The 17,080-nt window shown below is 42.7% G+C and overlaps 1 protein-coding gene across 1 annotated transcript; it reads right to left on the reverse strand.

The window, feature by feature from the left end:
• Positions 1-1,107: 1,107 nt before the first annotated feature.
• Positions 1,108-15,250, reverse strand: LOC118316719 (rho-related GTP-binding protein RhoA-D). Its single transcript, XM_035644828.1, has 5 exons — positions 15,103-15,250; positions 4,559-4,714; positions 2,711-2,831; positions 1,733-1,863; positions 1,108-1,632 (listed from the first exon to the last, which is right to left on the reverse strand). Exons 2-5 carry the CDS (start codon positions 4,712-4,714, stop codon positions 1,459-1,461), a joined length of 582 nt encoding a protein of 193 aa, XP_035500721.1. The 5' UTR covers positions 15,103-15,250; the 3' UTR covers positions 1,108-1,458.
• Between the last annotated feature and the right edge of the window lie 1,830 nt (positions 15,251-17,080).

Raw genomic sequence — 17,080 nt, forward strand, 5'->3', positions numbered from 1 at the left:
ATTAAAGACATGACATACCTGGGGGGGACTACAACCCACAGCATCACTTGTACTCCTTTAGCACCTTTTGCTTTTGGAAATGTTCAGCTAAAGTATCTGAATATGAAATTGTATTTTAGGATTGAAAAAGAAAACCAGGTAAGTTTTCATAGTATTTGAAAAATACTTTATTAACATGTTCGTCTCATCCAGACATTCTACACATCCCACTCCCGTTAGTAAAGCGTCATCGCAATCAACATTTTCTCTTGATCTATGGTCAATCAAATCAAGGTTTTTTTTCAAAACACAAATGTGTATTTTTCGAAGGGCTACGTGTGAGGAAAAACTGACTGGACACGTGCGACCAATTCGAGAAGTCCTTGTTTGTGCAATCACATTTTGAGGAATATTCCTGTCGTGTCAAATAAAGGACTATTACACAGAGTTACTGATCTGATGAACCAAACTGAGGAGGCGATGGCACATTGGTAATGACAGCCCTGACAGTTTAGTGAGGCTTTATATTAATATGGTTGTGTGTACAGTGTGATTAGGTGAATCCAGCCCACAATGACATCATGACTGTGTACTTGATCTGAAAAGTGCAAAGTTCAGACATGAGGCAGAGCTCGTCGATGTTACCAACGTCTGTCAGAGTGTGACTGGGACTATTGTGTCCATGACAACAGCCCACTGTCTCTGGTGCCAGTTTAAGCCATCGCCATGGAAGAGAGACGTGCCAAGGTGCAGTGTGACACCTCTCCGCTGAAATATTTGCGGCTCCCTCGGTTAATGTAGGTTTCAGCGGATTAATGCAGAGTGAACAGGCTCTAAATTTAGGCCTTTGTGTTAGACGCCAAGGCAAACGCAGCTCTGCTGACTCAGCACATGGTGAAATAGGACTTTCGGGATGTAGAAACTAATAGTGGTATGACAGACAGATGAAGGATTGTGACCGCAGCTGCTGTGAAGGAGGAGTCGGAGTGGTGTGTGCCAGTTCAAGAGAAGCGGGGGCTCCATACTTTCAAAGCAAAACTAAAACTGCCTGCTACTTTGCGGCTGAGAGAAAGAGTCGGTCAAGCGTGTGAGCTGCGAGACCTTCTCTGTAAACAATCACAACACAGAGGCAGAAGCATGATGTATTTGTAAGTATATGCACCTTTAAATACAAACATACATTCATACATACACACAGGAGGAGGAGGGGACGGGTCCTTCTCGCAAAACAGGCTGGTGGAGGAAAAACGAAACAGCAAAACAACAGAAAATCACAGACAGTGTAAGTAGCAGAGGAAATATTAAAAAGGCTGATTTGTTTTGCTTTTAAACAGGTTGTGTCAGTCTTTCATGCCTGTGGCATATCTGTGAAGTACGTATAGTCCACGGAAGCCACTGATTTAAGGTTTCTCGAGGTTTGCTCAGTGTGTCGGGGGAGTGCTCCCCTCGGGTGCTGATCGGCAAACGAACGCCACCTCCTCACAGTAGCTGGCAGCCGCCCCTCTTTTTGCGCTTGCGGACCTGCAGCGCTGCCCTGGTGGCCATCTCAAACACCTCCCGCACGCCGTCCTTGGTCTTGGCGGAGCACTCCAGGTAGCCGAAGGCACTGATGCGATTGGCCATGTCTCTGCCCTCTTCAGACTTCACAGGCTCCTGGAGGTTTAGCGTACAGACAGCGGGTTAACATGACCCTCAGTGAGTAGACGTGGAGCAGAAACACACTAATCTAAGAGACACAGGCAGACACACACACCTGTTTCATCTTGGCCAGCTCCCTACGTGTGTGTTCATCATTCCTGAGGTCCTTCTTGTTGCCCACGAGAATGATCGGGACGTTGGGACAAAAGTGTTTCACCTCAGGTGTCCACTTCTCAGGAATGTTCTCTGCAAAAATGAAAAACATGCAAGGGTCACTGCACAGTAAATTCCTTCTTTCCTTACAAGGACACAGTTTGGGGAGCCGTGTCATTTCCCCTGTGACTGTACAGTCATAAACATCGAGGGGTCACCGGCCCCTGCGAGGTCTGCGAGCCAAAATCAGAGCTGTTTGCGCTAGAAAGAGACGTTGTGTTGCGATGGCGCAGGAATACAATCTGTGGCGGTTCTTATGACAGAACGCTCAAGATATTTATTAGTTTGTTTGATTTGGCTTTTGAGGGCAAAGAACACGCAGCCTCATAAAATAACAGTGGCTACGTTACATTTTGGAAATCGGCTTGTTCATCTTTCTTCTCTTGGGTGTGGAAACAACATGCATCGATCAGAAGAGTCAATCTACAGTAGGTGAATCTGGACGAGTCTGTTAACTAAAGGTCGTTCAATCAGCTTGAAGTGGGCGTGTGAAACTGTGACGTGTGAAACGACTTCATTAACTGAACTTATATTTAATTGAATTAGTAAACCAGTCACGGTAATGTTTGTCTGCATGGCAGCAGCTGGGTTGATTACAACACTGATAATTGAATCATACACATGAAGAGACACCAATTGAATAAGCAGTTTTTTGATTTATTAACGTGGATCATTGCATCACAGCCCCCTAGTAAAAATTCCAGAAAATGTCAGAGAACAGCTGGAAAAATTTCCAGAAAATCCCCTGTGAGTCAGTTAGTGGGCGCTCGTTTCCCGACCCAGCACCTCTGTTTATTTTGAGATAAACGGAAATATCTTACTGCCGGCACAGTGATAATCTACGACGTTTCACTAAGTAAGTGTGTGCAAGCTGCCTCACCTAAACTGTCAGGGCTGTCTATGGAGAAGCACATGAGGATGACGTCTGTGTCGGGGTAGGAGAGAGGCCTCAGTCGGTCGTAGTCCTCCTGACCTGCTGTGTCCCACAACGCTAACTCCACCTGAGAGAGAGGGGAAGGAAAAGGCCAAAGAAACTGATGCAAGCAGTGGGTGGCAAGTTACATTATCAAAATAAAATGTTGGGCTCACAATTCACTGACGGCAGGACGATGAGCGAAAAAAGACACAAAACCAGAATACATATATATGTAGGATAGAGGCAAAAAAAAGAGGATTTAAAAACAATTTCTCCACCATCAGGTTGAAAAGGCAACATCCCGGAGACGAAGATGGCTCCCACGGGCTTCTCTCAGGCCGTAAATCTAACTGTTCGCAGTGCCACGGTGCCTCTAGATAAAACTATTCCCAGCAACAAACACAATAAAAAAACTCATTTGCTGGAGCAAATATCGTAAGTACAATAGCCTAGTAGTGTCATATCATGAATTATCATGTTGCTGTTCTTTTTTTTTTTTTTTACACTGTTCAAGCCTTAACTGTCAGCTTGACCTGTTAATTTTCATTCTACAGTACCTGTGCTACCATTGCAATCACAGCTGGACAAACTGTGTCTGCGGAGAAACGAATAAAAAAAACCTCTTGATTATCCCTCATAGAGCAACTTTGGTACGTTTGCAGTTCATCTGGGCTTTTCTGACGTCTCACTACTATCAGGTTTTGCCAAGTCTCGCTCTTTGGCTGACAAATTACTTATACTGGCAAGACCGAAAGACCCACGGCACCTTCTGACTTATAGTTTAGTACAGGAAGGGCATTTTCCATAGTGTGTGAGGCAGTGGGCTGTACCACATCTTCTGTCTGGGAAAGTGAGCAACTGCTTTTTAAACTCTCTCACCACTAGGTGTCTCTCAGGAATCAGCATCATTTGTCATTTATTTTACCACCATGCAGCCCCTGTGAACTCTTCAGCCCTTTACGGTGTACAATCAAAGATTGACAAGGAGGGATCAGCTGCATGCCAAACAGTGGCACTTGTTATGAAATATTCTACTACACCAAATGCAGCTTTTAAAAAATCTGGTCAAATTCGTATTATACGGCCGAAACACCAGCTGGCTGACCCCAGATTCTGCAGCTCAGGAAACAGGAACAGGAAATGAGACATCAGTCATGATGTATGAGGAGGAGGGGGGGGGGTTCCCAACCTGGCGCAGGATCCTTTTCCTGTTGTTGGCTGGAGGGTCTTGCTTTATAACAATTAACTGATCCAAGGATTTGCTAACAATGAACACTGATCCCCGTCAGTCTTGACGGCACGTTGTTCTCAAACACCAGAGCCAACGTGGTCACATGTTGGTGTGTCCATAAATCTGCATGTTCTGAGGAATATTTCTAATAATAAGTAGAGGAAAGCTCTCGAACTATCGGAGGTCAAGTACTTGCTCTACAGTAAAAATATCCACTGTGTGAGCAAAACTTCACTGTTGTAGCTGGTCAAAGAGAGAGGGAGAGTTTTAACATTGTGCTCTCTACAACAGGCCTGACATTTAGGTTTCCAACCTCAGGCCTCTTTCCAAAGGGTCACGAGATGAACCTGTGGGGCCGTGAGATGATTCGTGGGGGAGAAAAGAAGAAACAAAAAAGTTCTGATAACCTCAGTTCTGCCTTTATGTGAATTATTATATGATAAAGTTACTCGAGGGCAGTGCAAATACACTCCAAGTGCTCGGCACGTGCTGTACTTCAGTAAATCCAGTTACTTACCACCACTGCTGATTAGTCACAGCTCACCAAAAGAAATAAGTAGAAATTTGAAATATAAAGGTACCTGTTTGCCATCAACTTCAATGTCAGCGATGTAGTTCTCAAACACCGTGGGGACGTAGACCTCCGGGAACTGGTCCTTGCTGAAGACGATGAGCAGACAGGTTTTCCCACACGCACCATCCCCGACTATCACCAGCTTCTTCCTGATGGCTGCCATCTACAAACAGAATACACTTTGATTAGGCCAGAAGTTAAAGTTTCAGATCTACAAGAAGGAACGGTCAGTTAAGTGGTGAGAATCAACGCTTTTCACACAGAGGAGGGAGGTTAAAAAAAATGCAACCAACCAGAAATAGAGTGAAAACAAGGGAGTGGGGAAAAAGGGATGATCGAACTCTGTTTGTGAGCCGCACCCTCTTCCCATTCCTAGGCCACGTCCTGAGTATGAGGAGAAAAACAGTGGGGCTGAGCGTTCAGCACTGGTGGGGAAGGGAACAGGAGGAGAGCTCAGTGCTCGACACGCCGCTGCACATGCGTGACACACGACAATATTAAAACCAAACCTCAACGTGTCACTTCTGCACACGTTTGGCAAGTTTGTCTAATACCTCTGTATCGCACACGTCTCCCTTTCTCTTTCTGTGTGTGTGTGTGTGGCCACATTTCACGTGTGTGTACACACACGTGAAATGTGGGCCCCCACACAAATGCACATGGATCAATAGCCATTTCCCACAAGCGGACGACAATGGAGAGAAGGCCGTAGGTGATGAGACGATGTCCTGGCTGCCTGCCATCAGCATCACAGATCTCACACTACCTGGACCAACACCTACATCTAAACATCTCCCATCACACACCCAGCGTCCAGATCACTGCTGATTTCTGAATTTCCCTCGGGATAAATAAAGTATCTACTAACTGATACATGATGCCGAAACATCATTATCATTGGAAGTGGCTAAAATTTTGTATATTATGAATGGCTCATGCCTACTTGCACAGATAAGGAGTCACTGTCACAGATGATGATCACACGTCTCTGCAGCTCCCCACAGCTTTAGAGCATCTATCGGTTCATCGTTTTTGGGCCCTAAAAACTGATGTGGCTCACTCTCGTTGCCCACATAACATAAATTTCCTCAGGCAGGAGTTATCTGAAAAAAGACGACAGCCCACAGAAAGACCAATTAAATCCTTACAGGCCTCATGGTGGTTTATCTATTGTGACCAAAACAAATTGTTGTATTTAGGAAGAACATGAAGGATGAATTAAATAGTAGTTTGTCCAGCTAACACGAATCACTCCGAAGACCAAGGTGTTCCTTTATGTTAAAAAAACGAAATGTGGATCGCCATGAGGCTTTGTTTGATTCTCTCAGCTTGTGCAGGTCCCGCTGATTTACCTTCATTTCCCATGACAGCCACCGTTTTCGGCACAACCACCAAAGGACAATTGTTCAGTTTGATTTTGCTCCCACACATTAAATCAGGCAAGTGTGTCTGGAGTTTGTCTCCGAGAGCCACCTGTTCCCTGTGATAGCAGGCTGCTGTTATTCCATACATCATTACTGTCAGTGCCTGAGGGGACACACACACAAAATCACACAAAAGCGAACACAAAAATGGGTCTAGTCCAGCAGATATTGCACCATGATGAAATAATGCAGTTTACTGACGACAATCGCTCTCGCAGCATGTTGCCCACTGTGACAGTGACAGCACATGGTGCTTAGTGGGAATAATGGCCCCTTTCCTTTGCAGTGCGCGCACGTGTGTGTGTGTGTGTGTCAGAACAAGGACACGTACAGGGACTCCAAGGACTTCTTCCCAAATAAGGCAGCTTGTGATGTGTTCTGTTGCCTTAAAAAACAACATAAATCTATTCCCTTAAATGTTAAGACTTGGATAAAAGAGAAAGAGAAAACCCAAAACCTAACTTGACTTTTACCACCACACAATAGGTCAATCAGGGCATGAAGTAAGTATGACTATCAGATTGTTGGTTTTGGTTCCAGACAGTTGTGGAGGGAGAGGTTTTTGAAAGTTGTTAAATCTGCATCCAAGCACCTCCAAAGAAGCATCGTTGTCTGCGTCTCTAGACTAGCTCTCCAATGTGACGCTACGGTGTTAAATGAAATCTACCAGACAGAGCATATACCTCCTGTATGTGAGTAGGTAGCTACCTGGCTGGCTGCTGAGGGACGAGAGAAAATGAGTAACAGGAAAGACTCCTTCAGGTCAGCTGATATAAGTTTTTATTAACACAAGGAGTCGTTGAACAAAACACCTCCTCTTCTTTTTCCTCAAGTCGGACAACTCTGGACTCAGTGAGATTTCAACAAGCACGTCTGCTGAAGGACAGTTACTGTGTGTGAGGATTTAATTTATGAGATCAGATGCACAGGTTATACTGAGGTTATACTATTTTATGCGGATACTATGAATATCAAGTCATTACCACTTAGGAAACTTTTGTCCTTGGCCTACAAGTGAGTCAAACTAAGATAATACTTAAAAAGTTATTGATTTATATCAAAAAACATGTCAGTGACCTCATCAAAAGCAAATGAAATGCATAACGGTGACTCACGCCGATTATACTACTAATGCTGCAGAGTCCCAGGCCCCTTGCTGCATGGCATCCCCCCTTCCTCCCTCCCTGCCTTTCCTGTCTCTCCACTGTCAAAGACAGGATGAAAATGCCAGAAATATAATTAAAAGTATAGTAAAATATAGTAAAAGAAATGAATCATATTAAAGTGTCTGTATCCATTGTCTTGCCATTTGCTGTGGTATTATGACACTACTTTGTGTTGTATTCACCAATCAATAATTAAGTGTGCCCTGGATTTTATGTGGTAAGTAGGCTTCCGTCGACGTGGGGGGAAATTAATTGGGAGAGAGAGAGAGAAAAAAAACCCCAGTTAAAATTCACTTATAAATAAGTAATATGCAGATAACTGTGTGTAGTGTTGAGATTGCAATCTCTTGATAACAAAAATATAAGATGAATAAATCTGTGCTCCAAAGAACGAGGAAACAAAAATACATTTTGTGCACACGCACCGACCTCAAAGAGACAGGTCCTATAACTGTGCAGGACATTTCATGTCCACACGTGTCTCACGATGAACAATCTCATCTTGCATAATGTTTGTCCGTTTGTGTGGTAGCAAAGGACAAAGTTCACGTTCCTTGCTCGGGCAGAACTGATGCTCGTTTCTCCCTGGCAGGGTTTGAGTCATACCGTCAGTAGTGACACATTAGCCAGTCTCGTTAAGTAGACACGGGGGGTAACAATAGCACAAAACCACTTTGTGGCCTCCAGGTGGTGAGATAAAGACAGAGGCGTCTTTCTCTTCTTATAGTATCGTTTAGATTCTAATCACATGGATCAACGAACTCATGGTATTAGCACCAGGCCTACACATTGTGACCCATTTAATTATGAGCATGTATAAGCCATTGAACTATTATTAAATGTCCTATTCAAGCAGATTCAAAGTAAACTGTTGGGCACTTTTTTAACACGGGACCAGAATGATGAAATACCCTCAACTTGAGACAGAGGGAGCTCAAAGCGACATTATTACTTTATGATATTAGACTTATCTAAATGTTCTTCAGTTCAAAAGATCCACGCCAACAGGCAACCACACAGCTACTATACATGTTTGACTCATTACATCGTGATGGTATCAGGCACTTTGACTATTCCACAAGTGAATATGCTTTGAGCTTATCAAACTTTTTATTGATTGATCGAAACTGGTTATTTTAATGTCCACTGCACTTCCAATCTTTTCTCGGTTTATACTAAATGTGGCTGCTGTTAAAAACGCCAACTAACGAAATAGTAGTATAAAGAACTGACAGTTGTAGGAGACTTTAGAGTATGAAATTCATTAATTTGGAAGAAATAAGCTAAAAATTACTCAGTATAACATATCTATCACTAAATGCAAGTATTTATTTTATGACATTAGCGTGGCATATTGTATTTGTGTGACAGCAATGACCTGGATCACATGGATATATGCATCGTCCGAGTTTCACTTAGAAAATGGCAGTAGCATCTCTGCTAATGTTAACAGTATACTTATAATGTTATAAGTATTGACACACTTATTGTTCAAAGCAGCACAATGCATTCCACATGGTGATTGATAACGGGTCACTGAATGCTCACACTCAACCCTGTCTGTCCAACAGTGTAAAAATGTGGGAGGACATTAGCTATGAGGAATGTCTCGCCCACTTTCAAACCCCCTCACCCTTTTCCTCCAAACACACACAACCTCCCTCCCCCCACTGTGCAAACCTTCCTCCAGCAACACACAACACTTAACACAAAAATGTTAAAAAAACGAAACAAAAATCGATCACCAGAGCAAGTAATTAGAGCAAACCTTCCGGGGGAAAAATCTTTTAGTTTATTAGACGTCACATGAATATTCGCTGGTTTTAATCTTAAATAACTATAAATAAACAGATAACGGGAATAAAACTAAATATATAGCATTTGAATGATTGAATTCTTCATATACTTTTTTTTTGCAATGTTATGTCCCAAAATATCTGCAGACGCAAATACAGATATGTCTGTGAATGTATCATATCAACCAAAAAATCTGACAAAAATACTGAAAAAAATTGTAGATGCAGCCATACAAAGTACTGAAGTACTCCACTCATTTAGCATAGCGCTCCTATAACAGTCAGACCCATGAAGGACAGTATTATGCACAGTAATTAAAATTAGGACCGGAGATATCATCTTTTTTTTATTCCACACTTCTTACTTGTCAAAAACCTGGCGCCTACTACGCCCACACCACATCTCCCCTGCAAGTCAGTTCAGTCGGACATTAAGTGTGTGATGCTAGTAGCAGCTAATGTCCACAAGTAGCTAAGAAGAAGGCTGCAGAGGTCTGGTTAGCTCAATTCTTTTGCTCTCATTCTCAAACTTGTAGTGTTCAACGCTGACTGACGCTGCCTCAACAGAGCTGGCTTGACACAATTTATCAGATTTCTCACAGCTCCCACTGGAGACACAGAAGCTTTTAGAAAACTTTTTCCACATAGGCAGCAGGACTCCCAAAGACCTGAGAACAAACTGTGGTGATTAACAGTCAGTGGAGTTCCTCTTTAAAGGAAACCATTTAAGGAGGCTGCACTTAATGTGCACAGGCTGCTTTATTAATTTTAATGTATATCTACTTAAGGCTAAGTGTACATTATGAAGCTATACAGTATAGGGGAAAATAAATTAAACATGCAATCAACTCGGCCCGCCCCAGACCAAAGATTTGTAGTCGTTATTTCAAGCCATTAATCAACAAGTCATCACACGTTTATGATTTTAATTCCAACATTTGAATTTGGACATTTTGGTTTGAATTTTGTTGAGGTTATTGAACACCTCATAGAGCACTCGTATCTAAGCCAAGAGCCAGTGGCCATGCCAAGATGGCTGATGCCTCTAACATGTTTCACATGATAAGCCATGTTTGAGAAAGGAATGACAGGAATGTCACCTTCTAAAGAGTCTTCCTTTACCCTCTAGAATTTATCCCAAACAATTTGTGTAACAACCCTTCCAGTGCAGTGTGAATCTGTAGCGAGTCAGAGGACGTCAGCTGTGGAGGCGCTAGCCAATCTTTCAAATGTGGCCACATGCGTTCCAGACAAGTGGCAACCCACCGTGACGTCACCCATTGGTTTGTCTACTGCTTTTTGAAACCACAAGTAACCATATTTGGAAGTGCTTTATCATTTACCATATTTGTTCAATATACTCAATGTATTTGTCCTTTCAGCTGACAACTGACCACTCAGAGCTAATCAATTCACTCAGGACAAATGTTAATTCCAGGTCTGAACAGAGTCTTTGACTTTTCTCATTGACTTAGGTTGCTCGACTATTAGGGTGCGGCCCTATGATTAACATAGGTACGTTTGATTTTACCTAGAAAACTCTGCTGTTCGTACCATCCCCGCCCCCAGCAAAACATAGCTTTATGTCTGAGCTCTGAACAGAGAAATTCTGCAGAGAAGTTGAAGCCAAGGTCAAAATTTCAAGGTATTTCCCATTGGTTTGTCTACTGCTTTTTGAAACCACAAGTAACCATATTTGGAAGTGCTTTATCATTTACCATATTTGTTCAATATACTCAATGTATTTGTCCTTTCAGCTGACAACTGACCACTCAGAGCTAATCAATTCACTCAGGACAAATGTTAATTCCAGGTCTGAACAGAGTCTTTGACTTTTCTCATTGACTTAGGTCGCTCGACTATTAGGGTGCGGCCCTATGACTAACATAGGTACGTTTGATTTTACCTAGAAAACTCTGCTGTTCGTACCATCCCCACCCCCAGCAAAACAGAGCTTTATGTCTGAGCTCTGAACAGAGAAATTCTGCAGAGAAGTTGAAGCCAAGGTCAAAATTTCAAGGTAGAATCAAACTTGTTGAGACCAGAAGTGGCTTCTCAGGATCCAGGCCAGGGAAGCAGCTAAAGTCAGAGGACCTAGCTGGAGCCCAAAATAGGACAGAGCCATTGAGACTCCCCCAGCCCAATTTATCACAGTGCACACAGCTCAGCTCAGAGCGAGAGAGGACGAAAGAGAGAAATATCACACAGAATTATCCCTTCATCTGCCCCTGAGCCTCCACTTGCAGCGCGAACAGAAAAGTCTGACAGGAGGAGGGGAGGGAAGGAGGAGAGGCGTGGTGGTCACAACTAGAACACAAGTGTGCTCAAGCAGCAATATCGGGAAACTTAAATATACTGAAGTGTTGTGAGTCTTTGATGAATATTCTATGAGTATGAAATAAGTACAAGGATGAATTAGTCATGGGGTGACTTGGGAACTGAGCTGATCAGGATTTGATAAGAAATTATGAATATACTAATACTTGAGCACAGTCTGCTGTTACAAAATTATAAAGTGTGCATATACGCGGACATGCGATTGTGTCCCATTTGTTAATCTATATGCTCCTTTGGCTCCCTCTCTTCAAACCATCCTCCTCCAGTCTCTTGTTCTCACTCTGTCCTCGTCTTATCCCGTCGTTCGCTCTCCCCTTATGTTGCAGTATGACGTCACCATCGGGGAGCTAATGTTGCATATCCTTAGGGTGCTGCATTCCTCTTTGCCAACTCACATACGCAGCACAAATGAAAACCAAAGCTGACACATACACACACGTACGCAAGATGGATGGAATTACCAACCTGAACACCAACACTGTTCCTCATGCATCCAGCCCATCTGTGCCTCACAGCTATAGTATTGTGAGTTGTTTTGGTGCTTGGCGATGAGGTTCGACAGCATTTTAATCAAATTCCAGCCCATTATCAAATCTGAGTCTTTTCAAATCTTATTTGATGAACCTATCATTTCAACCTTTACTTTAGAGCTGAAATCAGACAAATAATCATCAACTGGTCGATTGACAGAATAATGACAAATAATAGATTAATCATGTCAGCCATTTTTTAAGCAAAAGTATCAAAAAAAATGCCTCAAGATCACATATTCCAGCATTTCCTCCTTTTTTATTATATGTCCAAGGCCATTTCATCATCAATTAATCTGTAAATTTGGCCATAAAACACCACAAAATTGTTCATGTTCTGTCCAACAGTCCAGAATATTCCGTCAGCTGTCATCAGTGACAAAGAAAAAAATCAAATCCTTGTCCTTTTAGGGACTTCCTTAAACTGTAAGCACAGATTCAAACAGGAAATTCTCAGGGATTTTTTTTTTATTCCCCAGAGGATTTTCCAGGCTACACATCTGCCTGTGAATTATACACCCCACAGCGTATGGACGTTTTCCATGCAGTTTGTCAGTCACCCTCAAATGACTAGAAAACAGTTAATGCAAAGTGGCTAAACTCAGCATTTTCCTTTGTTCTCTGTCAAAGAAATGACAGTCATTAGAACTCAGTATGGTACTTGCCTCTTTGGAAATAACTGCTGATGGAAAGACTAATCTGTGAAAGGATGCTGGGGAGCACTGTTTGAACACCTCGGCCGATAAGCACCTATAGCTCAACAATGCTAACCGTGGAACATGACTAAAAGCTGTTAGGATGGAAAACTTCTGAACAATGCCCCTTCTGTCAGGTTGGATTGTACATAAGGAAATCCTGAGGCAAGAACGTACAACAGGCACAAAGTAAAACACCCACAGCAGGTCAGTGGTCGAGAGCGCGTCAAGAGGAACAACATGACGCTCAACATCAGGGTAAAACGGCCTGTGGCGATCCAGGCATATATACATATGAAGATTCCGATCTTTAATAGTTTACCATGAAGGCTTTTGTGCGGAGCTATTCAGTTGTCTTCAGACGTGACCTCAATACAGCGGGAAGAAGAGAATTGGAGCTCGCATGCAAGTGATGGAAGATATACTGGCCTAATATCAAACAACGAGACAACATATGTACCTATTCAAATCGAAGGTTTGGGTTAATGAAGTTACCAATACCTATCCAATGATATCTAAATCTTAATAGCCACATGCCCATCATGGTAGCAATGAGATTAATTTAAACAACTTTAAAAGTGACTGTATACTCTCCTGTAATTCCCATTGGGGCATTTTTCAGACATGAAAATGTCAGGAAAAGTTGGGACCATACATTTTCCGGAGTTTGCCGTTTACATGTGAAGAACGCAGCTGGAGATTGTCAAGAGTCAAACGTGTTCATAAGAGCAGGAACACTTACGGAACATTCAGGTGAGGGTTGGCGCCTGGGGAGAGTACAGAAAATGTCTGGAGCAACGTTTGCAGACTTTTGTGTAACAATCCCCTTCACTGCAGCTCAGCAAACAAATGTTCATGGAACCATAATGAGAGAATTTAATACTAATGATACTAATAATTGTAGACTCAAATTGCTGAAGCTACATATTAGCATCAACTGGACTTAGTTTGTTTTTACAAAGAGCGACGACTGTGGATTCAACACCTTTATTGTCGGTTACAAAAAGTGGATTTCTTTTTTCTCCCATAACTTACACTAACCTTGTTTGATTAAGTGATTTCTTTGGCCAAGAAAAGCAATGGCTTTCCTTTGTCCCAGTGGTTGCTGTAGTAAATATATTACGAAATTACGGTTTAGAGTTGAAACGATTTCTCTAAACGGCAGTGAGTGAAACGAAACGATTGTTTGTTTATCAATTTATTGTTTAAAGTAATTTCTTAAGAGGCTTCAGGAATGAAGAATCACCACAATTGCTCATCTATATTATTGTAAACTGAAGATACATTTGGGTTGGTCGGACAAAACATGACACTTTACTCCACTTTTTGACATTTCTAACGTCGATGCTGAAAATACAACTAATCCTACAGCGCGTCACGCTTCATTTCTGTGTATTTGGTGGTGTTTCAATTACTTCTACAACGTTGTTTACTCAATAGCAGAAGCATTACGTTAGGGATACATTTAATTTGTTGTTTATGCACTCTGCGGTTGTAAACATAATAATAATAACTATTGAATATACTGTCAATACCACAATAATGACAAAGTAGGAATCTCCACAACATTTCCTTTCACTGCACAGGCACTGATTTATATGTGTGTGTGTGTGTGTGTGTGTGTGTGTGTGTGTGTGTGTGTGTGTGTGTGTAACCCTTGCACTCCTGTCTACTACACCTGCAACCAGCTTGGTCTGCACTCAGCTGTTCAGACATAATGACATCATAGTTTCTCCTGAAGTAGTGCCACACAAATAAAGCATTTCCTGCAAGCATGCACACAGGCCAAGACGACCCGGGAGGATTGTAGGATGATGCTTGTATGCATCATTATCCTGTACATGTGCGCGACGGGATAGAAACACAGGTACGAGCAGTGCAGTCGACGCACGACTTTATTTGTGCAGACTTTCCCTCGGCTCGCTGGGAGACACGCGAGGCTTCAGCAGGCCGGGCAGCACAACAAGGGTGTGGTGGCTCGGGGAGAGAGGAATTTCCTCGGCTCGAAAACTGTTTTTCCTCAAACGATTATTTGGGCCATACACACGGAGGACACCCTTCCCCCCGTGGGCATCGGCGAAAACAAGAAGAAAGTCACTCGCCAAGTCGCGCTGGCGTGCCACACTAATTCCCGTTCAGAGGGAGACACGTCTACTCGCCACCGACTCCCTCTTACTCGTCAAACAGGTTTCGAACGAGAGAAGAGCAACTTCTCGCGGGCGTCCACGTCGCCTCCGCCACAGCTGGAGTCCATGTCGCTTAATTACATAATCAAGAATGTGATAGGTAGATACAGGGGCGGGGTCGGCGCACGAGCCGCGTCTCCAACGGGACATCGAAACAGGTGTGTGTGTGTGTGTGTGTGTGTGTGTGTGTCTTCTCCGTCCCGTTCCTCACTGACCAACCCTCGACTGACTTGCTCCATTCCGTTGGAAAACTTCTACAACAAGTAACAGGTTCCAACCAGCGAGCTGCTGCTGCTGCTGCTGATGGTACCTCGGCTCGTGACGTGTCGACGGAGAGCGGCGGTCGTTTAAACCACTTTTCCGTCAAACCCCCAAACTCGCGAAGCTAAACGGTTCGACGGGAGTCTGTTCTCTTACCTTTTTCCCCCACACACAGCGCTTTCAAATGCCAAAGAGCTCCGCGTTTCCTCCTCCCGTTGAGTAGCCGCGATCCGAGCGAGTGAGCGTCCGAGAAGCTAAGGTCGACGCTCCCAGGACCCTCCCAGAGTGCCGCATTCACGGTCCCTCAGAAACTCAACTTTGCCAAGCTCCAATCCCCACCGCTGGGGAGCTCACTAGTAACTTTCATTATCGATTAATAGATGGAGTAATCGTGTTATCTGTAATATTTCTCATTTAACTTGTGTAAAATGTTGGGTTTTTTGTGACCAACAAACTAGATATAGGCTATTCAATTTAATATCATACATGCAATGACACAGAGAGGGAAAATAAACTTCAGACCTAACATATGCCCGCTGCATGTTCAAGCTGAGGAACCGACTGACTATGAACATGTTCCACAGTCTTGCCTTACACAGTGGACGAGAGGTAATAAGCAAATAATGAATTTAATTATCATTTGTTTTCTTTTTTTTTGCAGCATGTCGGTTGTTTACCTTTTTTTAAATATGTCTTACGCCGCCGGAATCGGGCCGAGTATCCTGCTATGTACTGAGCAAGAGGAAAACAAAAATATGTGGCCCAAGAATATGATGCAGGAAGGAGAATAGTGATACAGTATACATTTCGCCAACATGGGAAGGGCTCTACAGATTATGTCATCATACATGTATTTTTGTTTACACATTTGAAATTTTATGTCATTAACACTTTTTCATCTTATTGAAATACTTTGGCCAGTATGATCATAAGAAAGGTGTTATTTAATTAATAAATTCTATTTAGTTCTATTTACCTTGAAAAAACATGGCAGAAACCTTGTTTTTGGGATAAAACGTCAATTTAGTAACTTTCCGACTGTACATGAATGCAGCACGGTGTTTCAGCCGTTTGAGATTCCTGCGCCTGCACGCCATTGGCTGATAGGATTCAACCGTTAAAACATCCCCGCCCCTTTACGAGTGCTGAATCATGACATCATTTAAATTTAAAGAGGTGGTTTGTCATTTCAAATGTGAGTTTTCTGTTAATTTACAAGCGATGTTTCAATGTTGTTCAGAGTCTTGTTAATGCGAAGGTGAGCACTTACTATTATTATTAATTTTGTTGTTGTTGCTGTGTAAGGAAATGGACTTTGACTCAAGTGCCTTTCTCCCACAGTGCAACAGGAAATCACACAACGTGGATTTGCTCTTTTTAACATGCCCCTTTCTCAGTGAGGTCATAAGTTCAATAACCCTTAAGTATTATGCATTGTACAATAAACACAGCAGCTTTTAAGAAGAACCCACAGTAGTCTATAATAAGCACTCACGATCATATCACAAACGCAGATATCAAAGTTGTGCCCACAGAAAAACACCTAGCAGGCAAATTTCTGGTGCATTGGGTTTCTTTCTCATGGGGAAAATGTGTCAAAACAAAGACTTGCTTGTCGAAAGGATGGACCCGCAAGCTTCCACAATAAAATTTATGTATTTGACTTCTCTAAAACCATGGCTTCTTGACAGCTTTCTGCTGTTTCCATTACCAGCCTCACACTGTAGTTTCAGATAAAACAGTGTGCAGTGACAACTCCCACAGTCTCATACAAAAGCGATTGATGTTTTTTGCATGTGGTCTCTGAGGGGGAAACTGCTGGCCGATGTGTGTTGACTGAAGAAAAAAGAGCCACACTTCAGAGAGAACACAGTCCTGCAAATGGCATCACAACATCCTTATGCTCTCGACCATTTGATCCCTGTCCCTGCAGCAACTGGCAGTTTGAGCGCTGCCAGGAACTATAAACATTTACTCGAATCAGTGCGCACACTGAATGAGTTTCTTAGACATTTTTGTTTTAGAGTTCAGTGTCACAGAAGTCTGCACAGTCAAGGAGCCCCCAAAGGAAGATAAATCCATGTAAAAATATACACAACACAGCAATAAAACACAATTTAGTAATAACACTGCT

The sequence above is a fragment of the Scophthalmus maximus genome, chromosome 3 (assembly GCF_022379125.1).
Source record: "Scophthalmus maximus strain ysfricsl-2021 chromosome 3, ASM2237912v1, whole genome shotgun sequence".
Taxonomy (NCBI): domain Eukaryota; kingdom Metazoa; phylum Chordata; class Actinopteri; order Pleuronectiformes; family Scophthalmidae; genus Scophthalmus; species Scophthalmus maximus.